The 15,972-nt window shown below is 37.0% G+C and overlaps 1 protein-coding gene across 2 annotated transcripts in view; it reads left to right on the top strand.

The window, feature by feature from the left end:
* Positions 1–15,972, top strand: part of IPO11 (importin 11) — a 234,481-nt gene that overhangs the window by 84,177 nt on the left and 134,332 nt on the right. For both annotated transcript variants that reach the window (XM_010385211.2, XM_030926735.1), the window contains exons 17-19: positions 8,792–8,825; positions 8,981–9,021; positions 10,364–10,480. In XM_010385211.2, the coding sequence (XP_010383513.1) occupies positions 8,792–8,825; positions 8,981–9,021; positions 10,364–10,480 (192 nt within the window). The remainder of the gene's footprint in view (positions 1–8,791; positions 8,826–8,980; positions 9,022–10,363; positions 10,481–15,972) is intronic.

The following is a 15,972-nucleotide window of genomic DNA, read 5'->3' on the forward strand; positions in this document are numbered from 1 at the left end:
ATGATGTTTATGACCTTTCACTGCACTACTTACTCCTTGGTGAGCAGTTTGATTTGAGGGTAGAAAATTCTTTGATTATCATTTGCCCTTCCCATTACTAGTCATTGAAAAAAAAAATTCAGCTCTACTGTTATAATTTATAATTTCTTAGTAAGAAAAAAAAAAGGCAGTTTAAAAAATCCCTTTATAGCTTATATATTCTTTTTAAAATTCAGGATAGATGTTGACATTGAAATAGCATCATAATTTATTTCATCTTTACTGTTGATTCTTTGTCCCTCATTTGTGAGAATTTTTTTTAAGCCTTTGGAATTATTGGGCTCTTTTAAGGGATTTTTCTTTGTTTATGGTATTCATATATTGTTGATTTTGTGTTACTGAAAACTTGATAGTAAGCTCTTTGTTGCTTTTTTCCCCTTCAAAGCAGTAGGTTTGCTGCTTTATTATAAAATTACTGAAGTAGTAGTAGTAATTTTACAGGCTTATGATTTTAAGAAGTTTAAATTGTAAAGAATAGTTTTCTTTCTTTTTTCCTACTGGTGCTTTACTATATGCCTGGGTGAATATATTAGTGACTTAATATATGTGTTCATTGTCTTTTCCTGATTTTCCATTTGCTTTAGGTAAAATTAAGTGATTTTTTTTCTCCCCTGAGTTGTGCTAAGATCTTTTTAAATCGTTTCTTAGTCTCCTCCCTTTACCCTGCTGAATCTTATTTTTAGTTTGAACCCACCTAGTTTTTGCCTTTCAGCACAGGCTTGGACTATACTTCTCTTTTTTACATATGCTTACATAAAGAAAACTACATGTAGTGTTCACTAAAGGAAAACATAAATAGGTGAATTTGTTACAGAAACACAATACATTCCAAAGGCAAATAGAACTGATCTTTGAATTTTCTACCTAAGTATTATCTGCTTTGTGTAAATGATTTGAGAATTTAAGTACCATTCTGTAATTATTAAATACTAATTAAGTATGGGAAGTTACAAGAGAGCCTTGTGGTGTTTTACTGGGTTTACATTCTTAGAAATGTATTAATATAACTTAGCTGCTTCTAAAATTTCTATTTGCTGAAGTTAATTTTCTTTTGTAATAGCTTTAGAATAAAGCATAAGATTTAAATTTTTGCTTTCCTAGTTGGAAATATTATTTGCTCTTCTGTCAGAGAGAAGATATTAAATGATTTATGGATGTGTTACAAAAGGGTTAAATTTCAATTAAGTTTTCTTTGGGAAATAGAGAAATTGCTTGGAGTTTTTCTTTTTTCTTTGTTTTGTTTTGTTTGGTTTTGTTTTGGGAGACTGAGTCTCCCTCTGTTGCCTAGGTTGCAATGCAGTGGTACGATCACGGCTCATTGTAGCCTCAATGTCCTGGGCTCAGCTGATCCTCCCACCTCAGCCTCCCAGGTATCTGGGACTATATATGCCACAACGCCTGGCTGATTTTTCTATTTTTTGTAGAGATGGTGTTTCGCCACATTGCCCAGGCTGGTCTTGAACACTTGGACTGAAACAGTCCACCCACCTCAGCCTCCCAAAGTGTTAGGATTATAGGCGTGAGCCACTGCACTGGGCCCAGAAATTGCTTGGGTCTTAGACTTGTTTTATAATGAGTCTATTAAAAAAGGAAAGAGAAAAATGAATTGTTTCAGCCAGCGCCTTAAAAACAGAACATTAATTCTACCAGATACCAACAAATGTAACTGGAGAGAAAGGGATTCATGGCCAGATAAGTTTGGAAAACTTTGAGATAGATATTCAAATGGGGCTCTTAGTAACACAACTGGTCAAAGCGTTTAAAAATGTACATTTGCGGTGTGCGTAGTGGCTCACGCCTGTAATCCCAGCACTTTGGGACGCCGAGGCGGGCCGATCACGAGGTCAGGAGTTCAAGACCAGCCTGGCCAGCATGGTGAAACCCTGTATCTACTAAAAATACAAAAGTTAGCTGGGCCTGGTGGCACGCGCCTATAGTCTCAGTTACTTGGGAGGCTGAGGCAGGAGAATCGCTTGAACCTGGGAGGCAAAGGTTGCAGTGAGCTGAGATTGCCCCACTGCACTCCAGCCTGAGCGACAGAGAAAGACTGCGTCAAAAAAAAAAAAAAAAAAAAAAAAAGTACGTTTGCATTATGACTAGCCCACATGACTAATACATTAGTATTCGTAGAATATAGTTTGAGGAAATGTTGCTTTAGATTTAGCCTTTGCCCTTTATATCTTCTGGTGGCTATATCTCATGTTTACATGTTTTGCATTTGCCTTATACTGTCCCTATTATTTTGCAATGAATTGTTAAGAAGATTGTTTAGTAAGGCACCAAGTTAATGTCGTAAACCTTGGCCTTTTTTTAAAGTACATTTAAAGAATGTATAAGTCATACTGCTTTAATTTTCAGCCTTTGAGAAATGCTAGCTAATATGATGTGGGGAGATACCTTATACATGCATACATATACACAATAGTGTACAACCATATAGAGATATGTATGTGTATATATATATGCAAACGTACAATTATATATATAAATGTATACATAAACATTGTGTATGTGTATACATATGTGTCACACGATTAAGTCAAATTGCTACACTGAGGAAAAGTTATAAACCAAAAAATATGTCACTCTATTTGCATTATATTTCCCTAGATCAGACAGTAATTTTATATTGTCACACAGCTATCAGAGGTAAGAGACGTTCTCTGCCCAGTGGCCTCTGATGTTATAAAATTTGTAAAGTCCTGTGCTAACTAGAAAAGTTGCTTCCTCCAGTTGCTGCACTGCTTCTGCTGTGTTACAAGTATGTAGATCCTGATGAATCGAATTCCTCTCTGGCTTTCAGAATCTGCATTCTTTTTCCTAAGGGCTGCTGTTAAGGAGTCGGGATACATTTGATGCTGATTAACTACTGTTGTCCATGTGCTATTCTTTTGTTATTAGGAGACTGTGACAGAGTAGAAGTAGGTGTTAATTTTCTTTTGTTTTTTTGGCTGCTCCATAGAAAGAGCAGGGCTACCCCATAGGCAAGAATTTTGTCAATAAAAAATTCAGCAACTAACAGAAGAAGCACTTGTGTGCTCATCACTCAGTTACCCATATTTTCATTTGTAATATTTTCCACATATATTTCAAATATCTTATTTAAGAAATAAAATATTACAAATGCAATCAAATTCCTCTGTCTCTTTCCAGTCTCATTCTATTGTCTTTGTTAAGCAGAGGTTTTACATGTTAATAGATTTATTGATTACTTTTTTTCTTTCTTGAGACAAGGTCTCACTCTGTTGCCCAAGCTAGACTGCAGTGGCGAGATCATGACTCACTGCAGCCTCGACACCCCGTGGCTCAAGCATTTGTCTCACGTCAGCCTCTCGAGTTGCTAGTACTATAGGAGTGTACCACCACGCCTGGCTGATGTTTTGATTTTTTGTAGAGAGGAGGTCTCACTGTGTTGTCTAGGCTGGTCTAGGATTCTGGGCTCAAGTTATCTTCCCACCTTGGCCTCCCAATGTGTTGAGATTACAGGCATTAGCCCCTGGGCCTGGAAAGAAATCCTTTTTCTTCACTCTTGGTTTTTTATTCTGCCTCAAATTTATTTTTGAGTGTGATGTAAGGAAGTTTCCATCTTTCTTTTTTAAAAAACAAGGATAGCAACACTACAGTGATTCCCTGAATAATACATAGTTTTCTTAGTGGTCCATAGGGCTGTCTCTGTCATATCCCATGTTTACATGTGGACCTGTTTCTGGAATTTGTTCCGTTTCATTGGTCTACTTGTGTAACTCTATTTGAATATTGTTTTTTGTTGTTTTTTTTCAAACAACAGCTTTTGTAGTAAGGCTTCACACCTGGTAGGAAATGCATTCTTGTAGCTTTCAATACCCACACATTTTTCATAGTTTAGGAAAGATTAAATACTGTTTTCATTAGCCACGTTTTTTTGCATGTGATCCAGTGTTTGTACTTACTGTTAATTGACCACCGTTTTATACTTATTGTTAATAGACTATCTCTTTTGGAGCATATCAGTAGTTCCTTGTGCCATAATTTGAGAACTACCGACCTGGATTCTATACAATAAAACACCTTCTAAAAAAAATCTTTTAACACTCTCCCTTCCTTTCCCTTTTATAACATATTAGTTAGTAGATGGAGTGCTTATGACAACTTTTAGGTTTTAGAACATTATTTCCACACTATAAACTAGCATTACTAAATTTTAGGTTAGAGGAACCTTCTTTTCCCAGGACTACAGATGATTCTTTAAACTGGGCTTCTTTAGGCTGTAGAGTTTCTGAATTAATTGTATTTTTAAGTTTCAGAAATTCAAAAGAAGTTTTTAGAACGTTTTGGCTGGTCACAGTGGCTCACGCCTGTAATCCCAGAACTTTGGAAGGTCAAAGTGGGCGGATCCCCTGAGCCTGGCCAACATGGGGAAACCGCATCTCCATTAAAGATACAAAAATTAGCTGGGCATGGTGGTGGGTGATTGTAGTCCCAGCTACTCAGGAGGCTGAGGCAGGAGAATTGCTTGAATCTGGCAGGGGGAGGTTGCAGTGAGTCGAGATCAAACCACCACACTCCAGCCTGAGCAACAGAGCAAGATTCCATCTCAAAAGAAAAACAAAAAAAGAAAAAAAAAATTTTTAGAAAGTTTTACTTTACCTTCAGTAAAACAAGCAGTAAATTACTAGAAAATCAGCATTAGGATAATCTTTCACTTTTGTGAAAGCCTATGTAAGATATAAACTGCGGTGTAATCAGAAAGCCTGTAGTTTGAGGGTGTGGTGTGGTTGCTTGTGAAGCAAAGAAATGGCCATCTTCGTGGGCACGTTGACCACCAACCAGCATAGACATATGGTCATGTACTGTTGCATGACAGGGGTCTATTCCGAGAAATGTGTCCTTAGGCGATTTCCTCATTGTGGGGACATCACAAAGTGTGCTTCTACACAATCTGAGATAGTAGAGGCTCTCTAGGCTGTGGGTACAAACCAGTGTAGCATGTTACTGTACTAAATACTTTAGGCAGTTGTAACATGATGGTAAGTATTGGTGTGTCTAAACAGAAAAGGTACAGTAAGAACATAGTATAAAAGATTAAAAAATGCTACACCTCTATAGGGCGCTTAACTTGAATAGAGCTTGCAGGCTTGGAAGTTGCTCTGGGCGAGGCAGTGAATGAGTGATTAGTGAATGTGAAAGCCTAGAAAATCACTGCATACCACTGTAGACTTCATAAACATTGTACAGTTAGGCTACACTGAATATATTGGAAAATATTCTTTCTTCAGCAATAAACTAACCACATCTTACTCTAACTTTTGTTTGTTTGTGTTTTTGAGACGAGTCTCACTCTGTTGTCTAGGCTGGAGCGCAGAGGCGCGATCTCGGCTCACTGCAAGCTCTGCCTCCTGTAACTTCTTTACTTTAAAATTTTTTAAAGGTCTTGACTCCTTTGTAATAGTACTTAGCTTAAAATACACATACATTGTATATCTGTGCAAAAATATTTTCTTTTGTTACATCCTCATTCTGTAAGCTTTTTTTATTTTACAATTTTTTCCACTTCTAATGATTTTTCTTAAAATCTAAATCAAAGACACAAACACATTAGCCTAGGCCTACGCAGGGTTAGGATCATCAATATCATTGTCTTCCACGTCCATATCTTGTCCCACTAGAAGGTCTTCTGGGGCGTTAACATACATGCAGCTGTCATATCCTGTGATAACAATACCTTCTTCTGAGCTGGGTGTGGTAGCTCACGCCTATAATCCAAGCACTTTGGAAGGCCAAGGCGGGCAAATTGCTTGAGCCCAGGAATTCAAGACCAGTTTGGACAACATGGTGAAACCCTGTCTCTACAAAAAATAGAAAAATTAGCCAGAGATGGTGGTGTGTGCCTGTAGTCCCAGCTACTTGGGAGGCTGAGGTGGGAGGATTGCTTGAGCCTAAGAGGTCAAGGCTGCTGTGAGCCATGATCATGGTTTGATTTTGTTCTACCCATTGCTTGAGTTGCTGCCAAATGCACAGAAGTTTCTGGCTCTGTTTACCTTTGTAGCAGTATTTGAAAGTACTGTTGCCTGCATTTTCTTCTCATTCATTTCCCTGTTTCTCTCATGCTTTGGGGGATCTTTCCAATGTTTCTTATGTTTTGACGGCACTTGCTTTCCCAATTTGGAATTGCCTGTTATCTTTTCGTGAATTTTCTGAGGTTTCAGCTGGGGTAGGGTAGACTCACAGTAGAAATGTGTTAGACTTTTCTACCAGTCTTCTAGCACACTCCCCAAGTCTTCATTCTGTAAATTCAAGTTTTAATTTTGTCCCCCCATTGCTTGAGTTACTGCCAAATTCATTCCATTTCTTTGTAGTAAGTACCTCTTATTTCTTTTAGAGCTCAAGAAGAGCTGACTTTTTGTCTTATGTTTATTTGCCATCATTTAAAATGCTCTTTAACTTTCCTTAAAAGTCTGTGTTTTTTTATTTTCCCTTGTGATCTGGCTTTCTGTTCTTGCAGTCAAACTGGAATGCAGACAGGTCTTCTTAATTCATTTCACCTTTTTCTCTGAACATAATACTACACTGACTTCCCTTGTTAGGAGGGAAAACACATTGTTTTATTCAGGTGTCTTGTTTCATATACTTATTTGCATTAATGTTATGGCTCAGGGAGTGCATCTCTAGAATAAATGGTCCTTTTGTGGAGGAAAGTCGAGAGAATTAAGGGTTAGCGTGCTGGCAGTTTGATTTCCTTTCCTTTCCTTTTTCATTTTTCTGAGTTGGAGTCTTGCTTTGTTGCCCAGGCTGGAGTGCAGTGGCACAATCAGCTTACCGCAACCCTTGCCTCCCAGGTTCAAGCGATCCTCGTGCCTCAGCCTCCTGAGTGGCTGAGATTATAGGTGCATGCCACTATGCCCAGCTGATTTTTGTATTTTTTTTAGTAGAGATGGGGTTTCACCATGTCTACCAGTCTGGTCTCGAACTCCTGACCTCAAGTGATCCTCCCACCTCGGCCTCCCAAAGTGCTGGGATTATAGGTGTGAGTCACCATGCCTAGCCTTGATTTCTTGTTTCTTTTTTGAGGGACTTTCATGTCTTGGTCTCTGTGAATTGTTAATATTGTATATTCACTCAATACTAAACTTAAAGATGTTTACACATAGTCCATGTCCTCAAGAGGATTGTCCTGTGCTTAATGTTTTCAAGTTAGCCATTTTTATCAGTAATTGTTTAATATCTAGTCTCCTCCTCCCCACATTGTAAGATCTATATGGGCATGGCTTACTCAGCTTTTTCTACAGCACCTAACACAGTGCCTGATGATAGTTCCTCCTTAAATAGTTTCTGATGCAATACCTGACCTGTCTTTTCATGAGGTCATTTTGTGATAGATCAAGTGGCAGCAAATTTGTTAAATCTGTTAAAAATCTGGAAATGTTCACATTGCCTTTAGAGACAGTGAATAAAAGGAAAAAGCAGGTGAAAAAACATCTGCACTGTAGGCTCTTGGAATCTGCGGATTTGTCAGTGTTTAACATTTGGTGAAGGTGCCTAATTACATCTCAAGACCTCAGAAGCTCCTGTAAAATGTTTTAAATGATTACTTTCTGAAAAATGACTGGAAAGAAAAAAACAGTTGCTATTAACAAGTAAGGAAAGTGTAACATCTAAGAAAGTAATGGTTCTCAGCTGGGAAATAAAAGGTTTAGATATGTTATCTCACAGATTAGCATACAGAATTTAGTCTTGTCTTGAGCTCATGTTACTTTATGTGGAAACTAGGAATATCTTAGCCCATGCCAATTTTAGCTGATTTAAGTCCAAGATAACACTTGAAAGAGAACGAGATTATGTTGTAATATGATTTGCCCAGGTAACATGCTGGTACACATTGAAAATTTGTGAGGTCGGGAGCATATTGTAAACCTTTCTGTATTTGTGAACTGTGGGATTTAGAAAATCTCAGAATGGGCCGGGCGCAGTGGCTCACGCCTGTAATCCCAGCACTTTGGGAGGCCAAGGCGGGCGGATCATGAGGTCAGGAGATCTAGACCATCCTGGCTAACACGGTGAAACCCCGTCTCTACTGAAACTACAAAAAAATTAGCCGGGCGTGGTGGCGGGCGCCTGTAGTCCCAGCTACTTGGGAGGCTGAGGCAGGAGAACGGTGTGACCCCGGGAGGCGGAGCTTGCAGTGAGACGAGATCGCACCACTGCACTCCAGCCTGGGCGACAGAGCGAGACTCCGTCTCAGAACAACAACAACAACAAAAAAAAACACCACCACCAACAACAGAAAATCTCAGAATATTTTGGGGATATTTCAAAGATTTACTGTAGTTGAGGTTACAGGTGGAAATTTGCTTGTGTTCTTTCTCCTCCCTGACTCCTTCCTTCCTTGTCTCCTTTTGCACCTTTCACTTACACATCCTCCAATTTGCCCAACCCCACCCTGGTTTCCTGCTTCCTTTTTCCTCAATCCCATGCCCTCTACATACTTTACGGCAAATTATTTTCCTTCCTGGAAGGACCCACTGGGTTAAAGGCTTGTTAAGTAAATTATGGGAAACTGAGAAGAATAGGAATAAATATTACTTTACCTTTTCTTTTTATTCCTTGCTTTGGATAAGGAGAGTATCCTTGTATTTCTGGAATATTTACATGGTCTGTGTCTCTAATAATAAGAAGAGTACAGAAAGTGATTTGGAATAAAATTTTTTGTTTGATATTAATGATGTTTAGTCATTCTAAAATAATTAAAAACTCATGATATACTACTTTCTTTTAGGTTCGTATTGAAACAGCTACAACTTTGAAGTTAAATATCCTTCTGAAAATGTAAAAATACTTCATTGCAAAGAACTTTGACACTTTTAAGTTATTTATTTTGTGAAATTAATTTATGTATCCTTGTTTTAGATACAGATTTATTTTGATAAAACTTATGTATTCTCAATATTCCTTAACTGCGCTTCACCTGTTGATGATTTTGAATTTAGAACAGATCAGTTTCTACCGGTAAGAATATACATTTCCAGGTATTTTTTTAAAAAAACATTTCTGCTTATGTCTTTGAATACTATTTTATACATGAAATTATCTATGTGTTACTTATTAAAGTTGAATTTAAAAGTATGCTGTATTGGATTATTTTGGAGGACATAATTTTTATTTGTAAACTGTTTTGGTAACTTTTATTGGTAACAGTTCACTTATATTCTGCTTACTTTTGTTTAGCAATTTTATCATCTAAGTTGAAGTTGGTTGCCAGACTTTTTTTTTTCAAAATGGAAAATCATTTAATATCTTCATTTTATGTGTGTCTGTTAATTGTACTCCTTAGGTTATTTCTCTGTGTTATTTACATGTGTATATCTATCTGTATCCTATCCTACACACTAGACTGTAAATTACTTGATGAGCAGAATACCAAGTTCTATTCATCTTTTTACTCTTTACTCAACCCCCAGGACCTAGCATGGTGTTTTCCCATAACTGGTACTCAGTAAGCACTTGTTAAACATATCAGTAACATTGGGGTGTTAGTGTTTGTTCTTAAGAGGACTGGCTGAGAAGAAAGTTACGTGATAAAATGTACTACTTTTCGTGAGGGGAATAGATAGGGAAGCTTCTAAAGCAGTGATCTTGCTTTAATAAAATAATCACTATAGACATTTTTGGATGAAAGAAATGTGTTGCAGAAGTGTGTACTAAAATGAGCCATATATCTGAAAGAACAAATTCTTGCTTTATGTAAGTGTGATTTGTTAGTTTATAACGTAATTTTCATAATATAGGAGTTCACAACCAGACATAGGGTATTTGTTTTTGATTTCCCAATACGAACTATTCTGCCATTTTTAGAATAACAAATTATATCTATAAAATATATATCTTCATACAGTATATGTTAAGGGCCTCATCAGATAGCTGGCATGTGAGTGCAATAATGTCTTTGCTGTAATGATCAGGTCTTGCAAAACAAAACATTCTGTGATTGGCAGCGGGCATATATGGAAGAACAGTGACAAGGCACTGTTAATAGTTTAGTTAACAGTATAAAATTTAAACAGACATAGCTTAGACAATATTCCTCTAAACATTATTCGGTTTCTGGATAAGTTAAATTCTGAAATGGACACATTCAGCAGCAATGAAGAAAGAAAACACTTTGTAAAACAATATGTAAAATACTGGCAGCTTAAACAATTTCAGGTTGTTTAGGTAATGCCAAGCTTTTGGCTTTCTGTTTATTTGACTTACTGCTTTGACATTATGATTTACTTCTTACTTCTGTTCATATGAATGTCTTTCATTTCTGTTCTAAACCTTTTTTATTTTATTTCTTTTTAAACTGCAGTATTTGGAAACCATGTTCACACTACTTTTTCAGTTATTGCAGCAAGTTACAGAATGTGACACAAAGATGCACGTTTTGCATGTCCTTTCTTGTGTGATCGAAAGAGTCAACATGCAGGTAATTATATTGTAAAACATGAAAATAAATGAGAGGTGGGTAGAATATATGTAGAATTCATTAATATCCTTGACTACATTGTTTAAGAGTTAAAACATTAATTGAAATGCTTCTAACTTATAGACTGTGGTTTCAGTTATGTATTATTCAAAATTGACATTTATATTCGATTTTTTAAAAATGCCTAAGAAAATTAAAATATGAAAAAAAATTGGATCATCAATGTAGAGGTGTTCATAAAGCAGAATTTTACATATTTTAGAAGATCCAGCCAGTGTAAAATTCCGTGTTTGAGGGCATAGCCACAAGTGTCCATCAGCAAGACTTCTGGGAAGTCTGTTATTTTTACCTTAAAAATTAAGTATTTTTTGTAGTCTGGTCTGCATTGTATTTACATGTGGCTTAATGTAAAAATGAGGTGTAACACTCTTAACGGTTTAGTTATTCAGCTTCCCCTGTCACTCTGAATCTTTGTGGAAATTGTTTTTTTTTTTTTTTTATTTTTTTTAATTTTATTTTATTTTATTTTTTTTTGAGACGGAGTCTCGCTCTATCGCCCAGGCTGGAGTGCAGTGGCCGGATCTCAGCTCACTGCAAGCTCCGCCCCCCGGGTTTATGCCATTCTCCTGCCTCAGCCTCCCGAGTAGCTGGGACTACAGGCGCCCGCCACCTCGCCCGGCTAGTTTTTTGTATTTTTTAGTAGAGACGGGGTTTCACCGGGTTAGCCAGGATGGTCTCGATCTCCTGACCTTGTGATCCGCCCTTCTCGGCCTCCCAAAGTGCTGGGATTACAGGCTTGAGCCACCATGCCCGGCCTGTGGAAATTGTTAATCCAGATAACCACACTATAATTATCCTTGTGACTTCCTATATTCTAGTTCACCATTGCATATCCTTGTTTGGAAAGCACTGAAGCAAATCTGTGATTTGCATTGTATTAGGAAAGATAATTGATTTGGATTTCACAGACTTAGAGTTTACTCTTGGATCTGCTGTTAGTGAATTGTGACACCATGAGCAGATTTATTAATTCCAAAGCAATTGATGAGAATAGCTATTAATTATTGAGTAATGACAACATACTGACATATGTGCTACATGCTTTGCATATATTTCTCATTTAGTTCTCACAAAAAACTTGAGGTAGGAGTTAGAATTTATTGTCTCAAACAATATGAGACTTGAAGGAACTTCTCAAAGTTCACATATTTTAATGGCACTGCCAGTACTTTAAGCATAATGCGACTCCTGTGGTAGGGTTGAGTCACTGTTAATCATTTGAAACAGATCTGGTTACTGGTGTCTAAAAGTAGTAATATCTTGCATGATTCTTAGTACTTGGTGTTCTTAATACATTAATCACATTAATTCATTTGATGGTGTTTTTTAAACAACATTGAGAGAGTTGGTCACAGAGTTCCTTGCAACTGTTTTAAGAACTCATTTTAAGTCCTTGCCTCTGCTGTTTAGTTTGGGCAAAGTCTTTAACCTTGTGTCCTCATGTATAAAATGGTAAAGATAATTCTGAACTCACTTAACTTAGGATTTCGTGAGCATGAAATTACTATACATCTCCAATATGCTTCAGAGTACTATAAAGTTGCAATAAATTGTTTAAAGAGTTGATTATAAAAACAAGATTTGGCCATTTTGTGTAATTTTATTTAGAAATATATGGCAGATGGAAATTTCTTAAATAAAACTTTTTTTTTTTTTTAAATAGAAATGGATCTCCTTTCCTTTGTCTCCCCAAACTTTGAATTAAAACTTTTTCTCCAAAAGTTTGTTATTCTTTTGGCTTATAAATTAGTGCTTTTGTGTTTCTGTCTATACTCATCTTTTGGAACACAAATAGCCTAAGCAGCTTACGTGCCTATATCATGAAGAAGTAACAATAAGATATAGTTATTCAATAGAATTTTTGTTTTTCAAAACTCATACTAAATAGGAAATGGTTAAAAAATATTTTCAGTTGTCTGATTCTTTAACTTTTTTTCTACCTTAACCTTTGATCAACCCTATCATTTTTATCTTTGTTGCATATATCCCTTAACTCTCATATGCCAAATTTGATGTTTGTCCATGAGGCAGCAAACTTTTAAAAAATGTTAACAAATTTTATCTTTTTTGAGACGAAGTCTCGCTCTGTCATGTCAGGCTGGAGTGCAGTGGCTCATCTCAGCTGACTGCACCCTCCGCCCTGATCCCCTGGGTTCAAGTGATTGTTGTCCTCAGCCTCCTGAGTAGTAGCTTGGATTACAGGCGTGCTATCATGCCTGACTAATTTTTTTTTTTTTTTTTTTTTTTTTTTTTTTTTTTTTTTTTTTTTTTTTTTTTTTTAGTATTTTTTGTAGAGATAGGGTTTTGCCAGTTTAACTGGGCTGGTCTCAAACTCCTGGGCTCAAGGGATGCACCGCCTTGGCCTTCCAAAGTGCTGGGATTACAGATGAGAACCACCACAGCCGGCCAGAATTATGTTTTTGATATTAGGCAGCAAACATTTTCAGCCATCTTACAATAGTGCTTTCGTCTTCTCCTCCTCCTCCTCCTCCTCCTCCTCCTTCTTCTTCTTTCTTCTTCTTCGTCTCTTCTTCTCTTTCTCGTCTTCTTTCTGCGCTTCGGACGCCGCGCCCTCCTCCTCCTCCTCCTCCTCTGACTCTCTCTCCCTCTTCTTCTTCTTCTCTTTCTTCTTCTTCTTTCTTTTTTCGGCCCTTTCTTCTTCTTCTTTCTTCTTTCTTCTCTTCCTTCCTTCCTTCCTCCTTCCTCCTTCCTTCCTTCCTTCCTTCCTCATCTTCCTTCCTCTCTCTCTCTTTCTTCTTCTACTCCTTCCTCCTCTCTCCTCTTCTTCTCTTCTTCTCTTCTTCTATTCTTCTCCTTCTCCTCCTTCTCCTCTCCTCTCTTTTCTTCTTTCTTCGTATCTTCTTTTCCGTCTTCGTCGTCGTCTTCGTCTTCTTCTTCTTCTTCTTCCTCCTCCTCCTCCTCCTCCTCCTTCCTTCTTCCTTCCTCCTTCCTCTTCTTCTTCCTTCTCCCTTCCTTCTTCCTTCTTCCTCTTCCTTCTTCCTCTTCTTCCTCTTCTTCTTACTCTTCTTCCTCTTCCTCTTCCTCTTCCTCTCCTCCCTCCTCCTCCCTCCTCCTCCCTTCTTCTTTCTTCCTTCTCCTTCCTTCCTCCTTCCTCCTTTCTTCTTTCTTCCTTCTTCCTACTTCTTCTTCTTTTTTTTTTTTTTTAATTATACTTTAAGTTCCAGGGTACATGTGCACAAAGTGCAGGTTTGTTACATAAGTATACATGTGCCATGTTGGTTTGCTGCACCCATCATGTCAACAGTTACATAGGTATTTCTCCTAATGCTATCCCTCCCCCAGGCTCCCACCCCCCCACCCCCACAGGCCCCAGTGTGTGATGTTCCCCGCCCTGTGTCCGTGTATTCTCATTGTTCCACTCCCACCTATGAGTGAGAACATGTGGTGTTTGGTTTTCTGTCCTTGTGATAGTTTGCTGAAAATGATGGTAATGATAGACTGGATTAAGAAAATGTGGCGTATATATACCATGGAATACTACGCAACCATAGAAAAGGTTGAGCTCCTGTTCTTTGCAGGGACATGGATGAAGCTGGATACAATAGTGCTTTGTGACGCATACAGTTTAATTTTGAAGTTTCAGTAAAGTCACCGTCTTTGTACCATAATGTACAATTAGTTGAATGTTGTTTTTACTTTTTGATAAAGTAGTTGAAAACTTACAATTCACTTTTCTAGTGCAGAGATCTTATAAATATGTAGTCAAAATAAATATGTAATCATCAGGGGTGGTATCAGGTGGTCTTCGGGCCTGTGCATTTCTGAAGTGAAAGAACAAAATTAAAGGAACTCTGTGAAATATAAAATACTCTGTTGAAAATTTTATCTGAAAGATGAGGTGTCTTTAGGAACTTAGGGTAATTTTTTTAACCCCAATGATAGAGCCCTCATTAAAGCATTTATTAGATTGTCACCTATTTGATTTTCATGTTTTCAGTGATATGAATTTAAGTGGAGCTTTACCTATGTATGAATTAACTCATAAGGCTATAATACTCAAAGTGCTTCCCCTACACCCCCAATTCTTTGGTAAGAACACTTAACATGAGATCCATCCTCTTAACAAAATTATAAGTGTAGAATATATTGTTGACTTTTGGTACAACATTCTATAGCAGAACCCTAAAGCTTATTCATCTTTTTTACCTGAAACTTTATGCCTATTGAATAGTAACTCATTTCCCCTTCCCTTTAGTCCCTGGCGATCACCATTCCACTCTTTGATTCTATTAATTCGACTATTTTAGATACCTCATACAAGTAAACTGGCAGTGTTTGTCATTCTGTAGTTTGTTGGATTTAGCATATTGTTTGCAAGGTTTATTGTCCCATATTGCAGAATTTCCTTTTAAGTCTGCATAGTTTGTATATGCAATTGCATATATAATATGACATATTCTTTATCCATTCATCTGTTGGTGGGTATTTAGGCTCCTTCCACATGTTAGCTCCTGTGAATAGTGCTACAATAAACATGGTAGTGCTAATAATTTCTTTCGGATCCTGATTTCGGTTCTTTTGAATAAATGCCCAGAAATGGGATTGCTGGATAAAATGGTAGTTCTAGTTATCTTTTTTTTTTTTTTTGGAAGCTCCATGCTACTTCCCTGCATTCCTAGCACCAGTGTACAAAGGTACCAGTTTCTCCACACCGTTGCCAACACTTGTGTTATCTTTTATTTTTGTTTTATAGTAGCCACCCTGACAGGCATGAGGTGATATCTCATTGTGGTTTTGACTTGCATTTCCCTAATGACTGCAAAAACTTTCGTAGTTCTATGTGATTTTTAAAATTTTATGCAAATAATTGAAATTGTCCTTCCCTTAAAATCCTTGTATTGTAATCTTATTCAGAATTTTATATGGACAGTATTTTTTCTTTCACCTCTTTTCATTGAAAAATCTCAAAACCTACAAAAAAGTTATAAAAATAGATCAACACTCATATATCCTTCACTTCATTAGTAAGTTTCATCACTTACTAATATTTTACCACATTTGCTTTCTTTTTATCTATCCACATGTACAGATTGTTGTTGTAAAACTGTTTCAGTTTTAGTTGCAGACATCATGGTACTCTCCAGAATATTAGACCTCTCCTTCTTAAGAGATGTATGCTTCATTTAACATTATCATAACCGTGATTAGACTCAGGAAACTTAACACTGATGCAATAATATTATCTAATATCAAATTTATATAAATGAATATCAGTATTCAAATTTCCTTAGTTGCCCCATATAGCTAGCCTACCACCCCGTTGGCATATGTTTGGCTCTCATGTCCTTGCTCTGTTATTTTTAATGCCCAGTCTTTTTCTCGTTCCTTTTATATCTTTCACAGCACTCTGTGATTGGTTTTTTTTGTTCTTTTTTGTTTTCTGAGATGGAGTCTTGCTTTGTCACCCAAGC

This window comes from Rhinopithecus roxellana, chromosome 3 (genome assembly GCF_007565055.1).
Source record: "Rhinopithecus roxellana isolate Shanxi Qingling chromosome 3, ASM756505v1, whole genome shotgun sequence".
NCBI lineage: Eukaryota > Metazoa > Chordata > Mammalia > Primates > Cercopithecidae > Rhinopithecus > Rhinopithecus roxellana.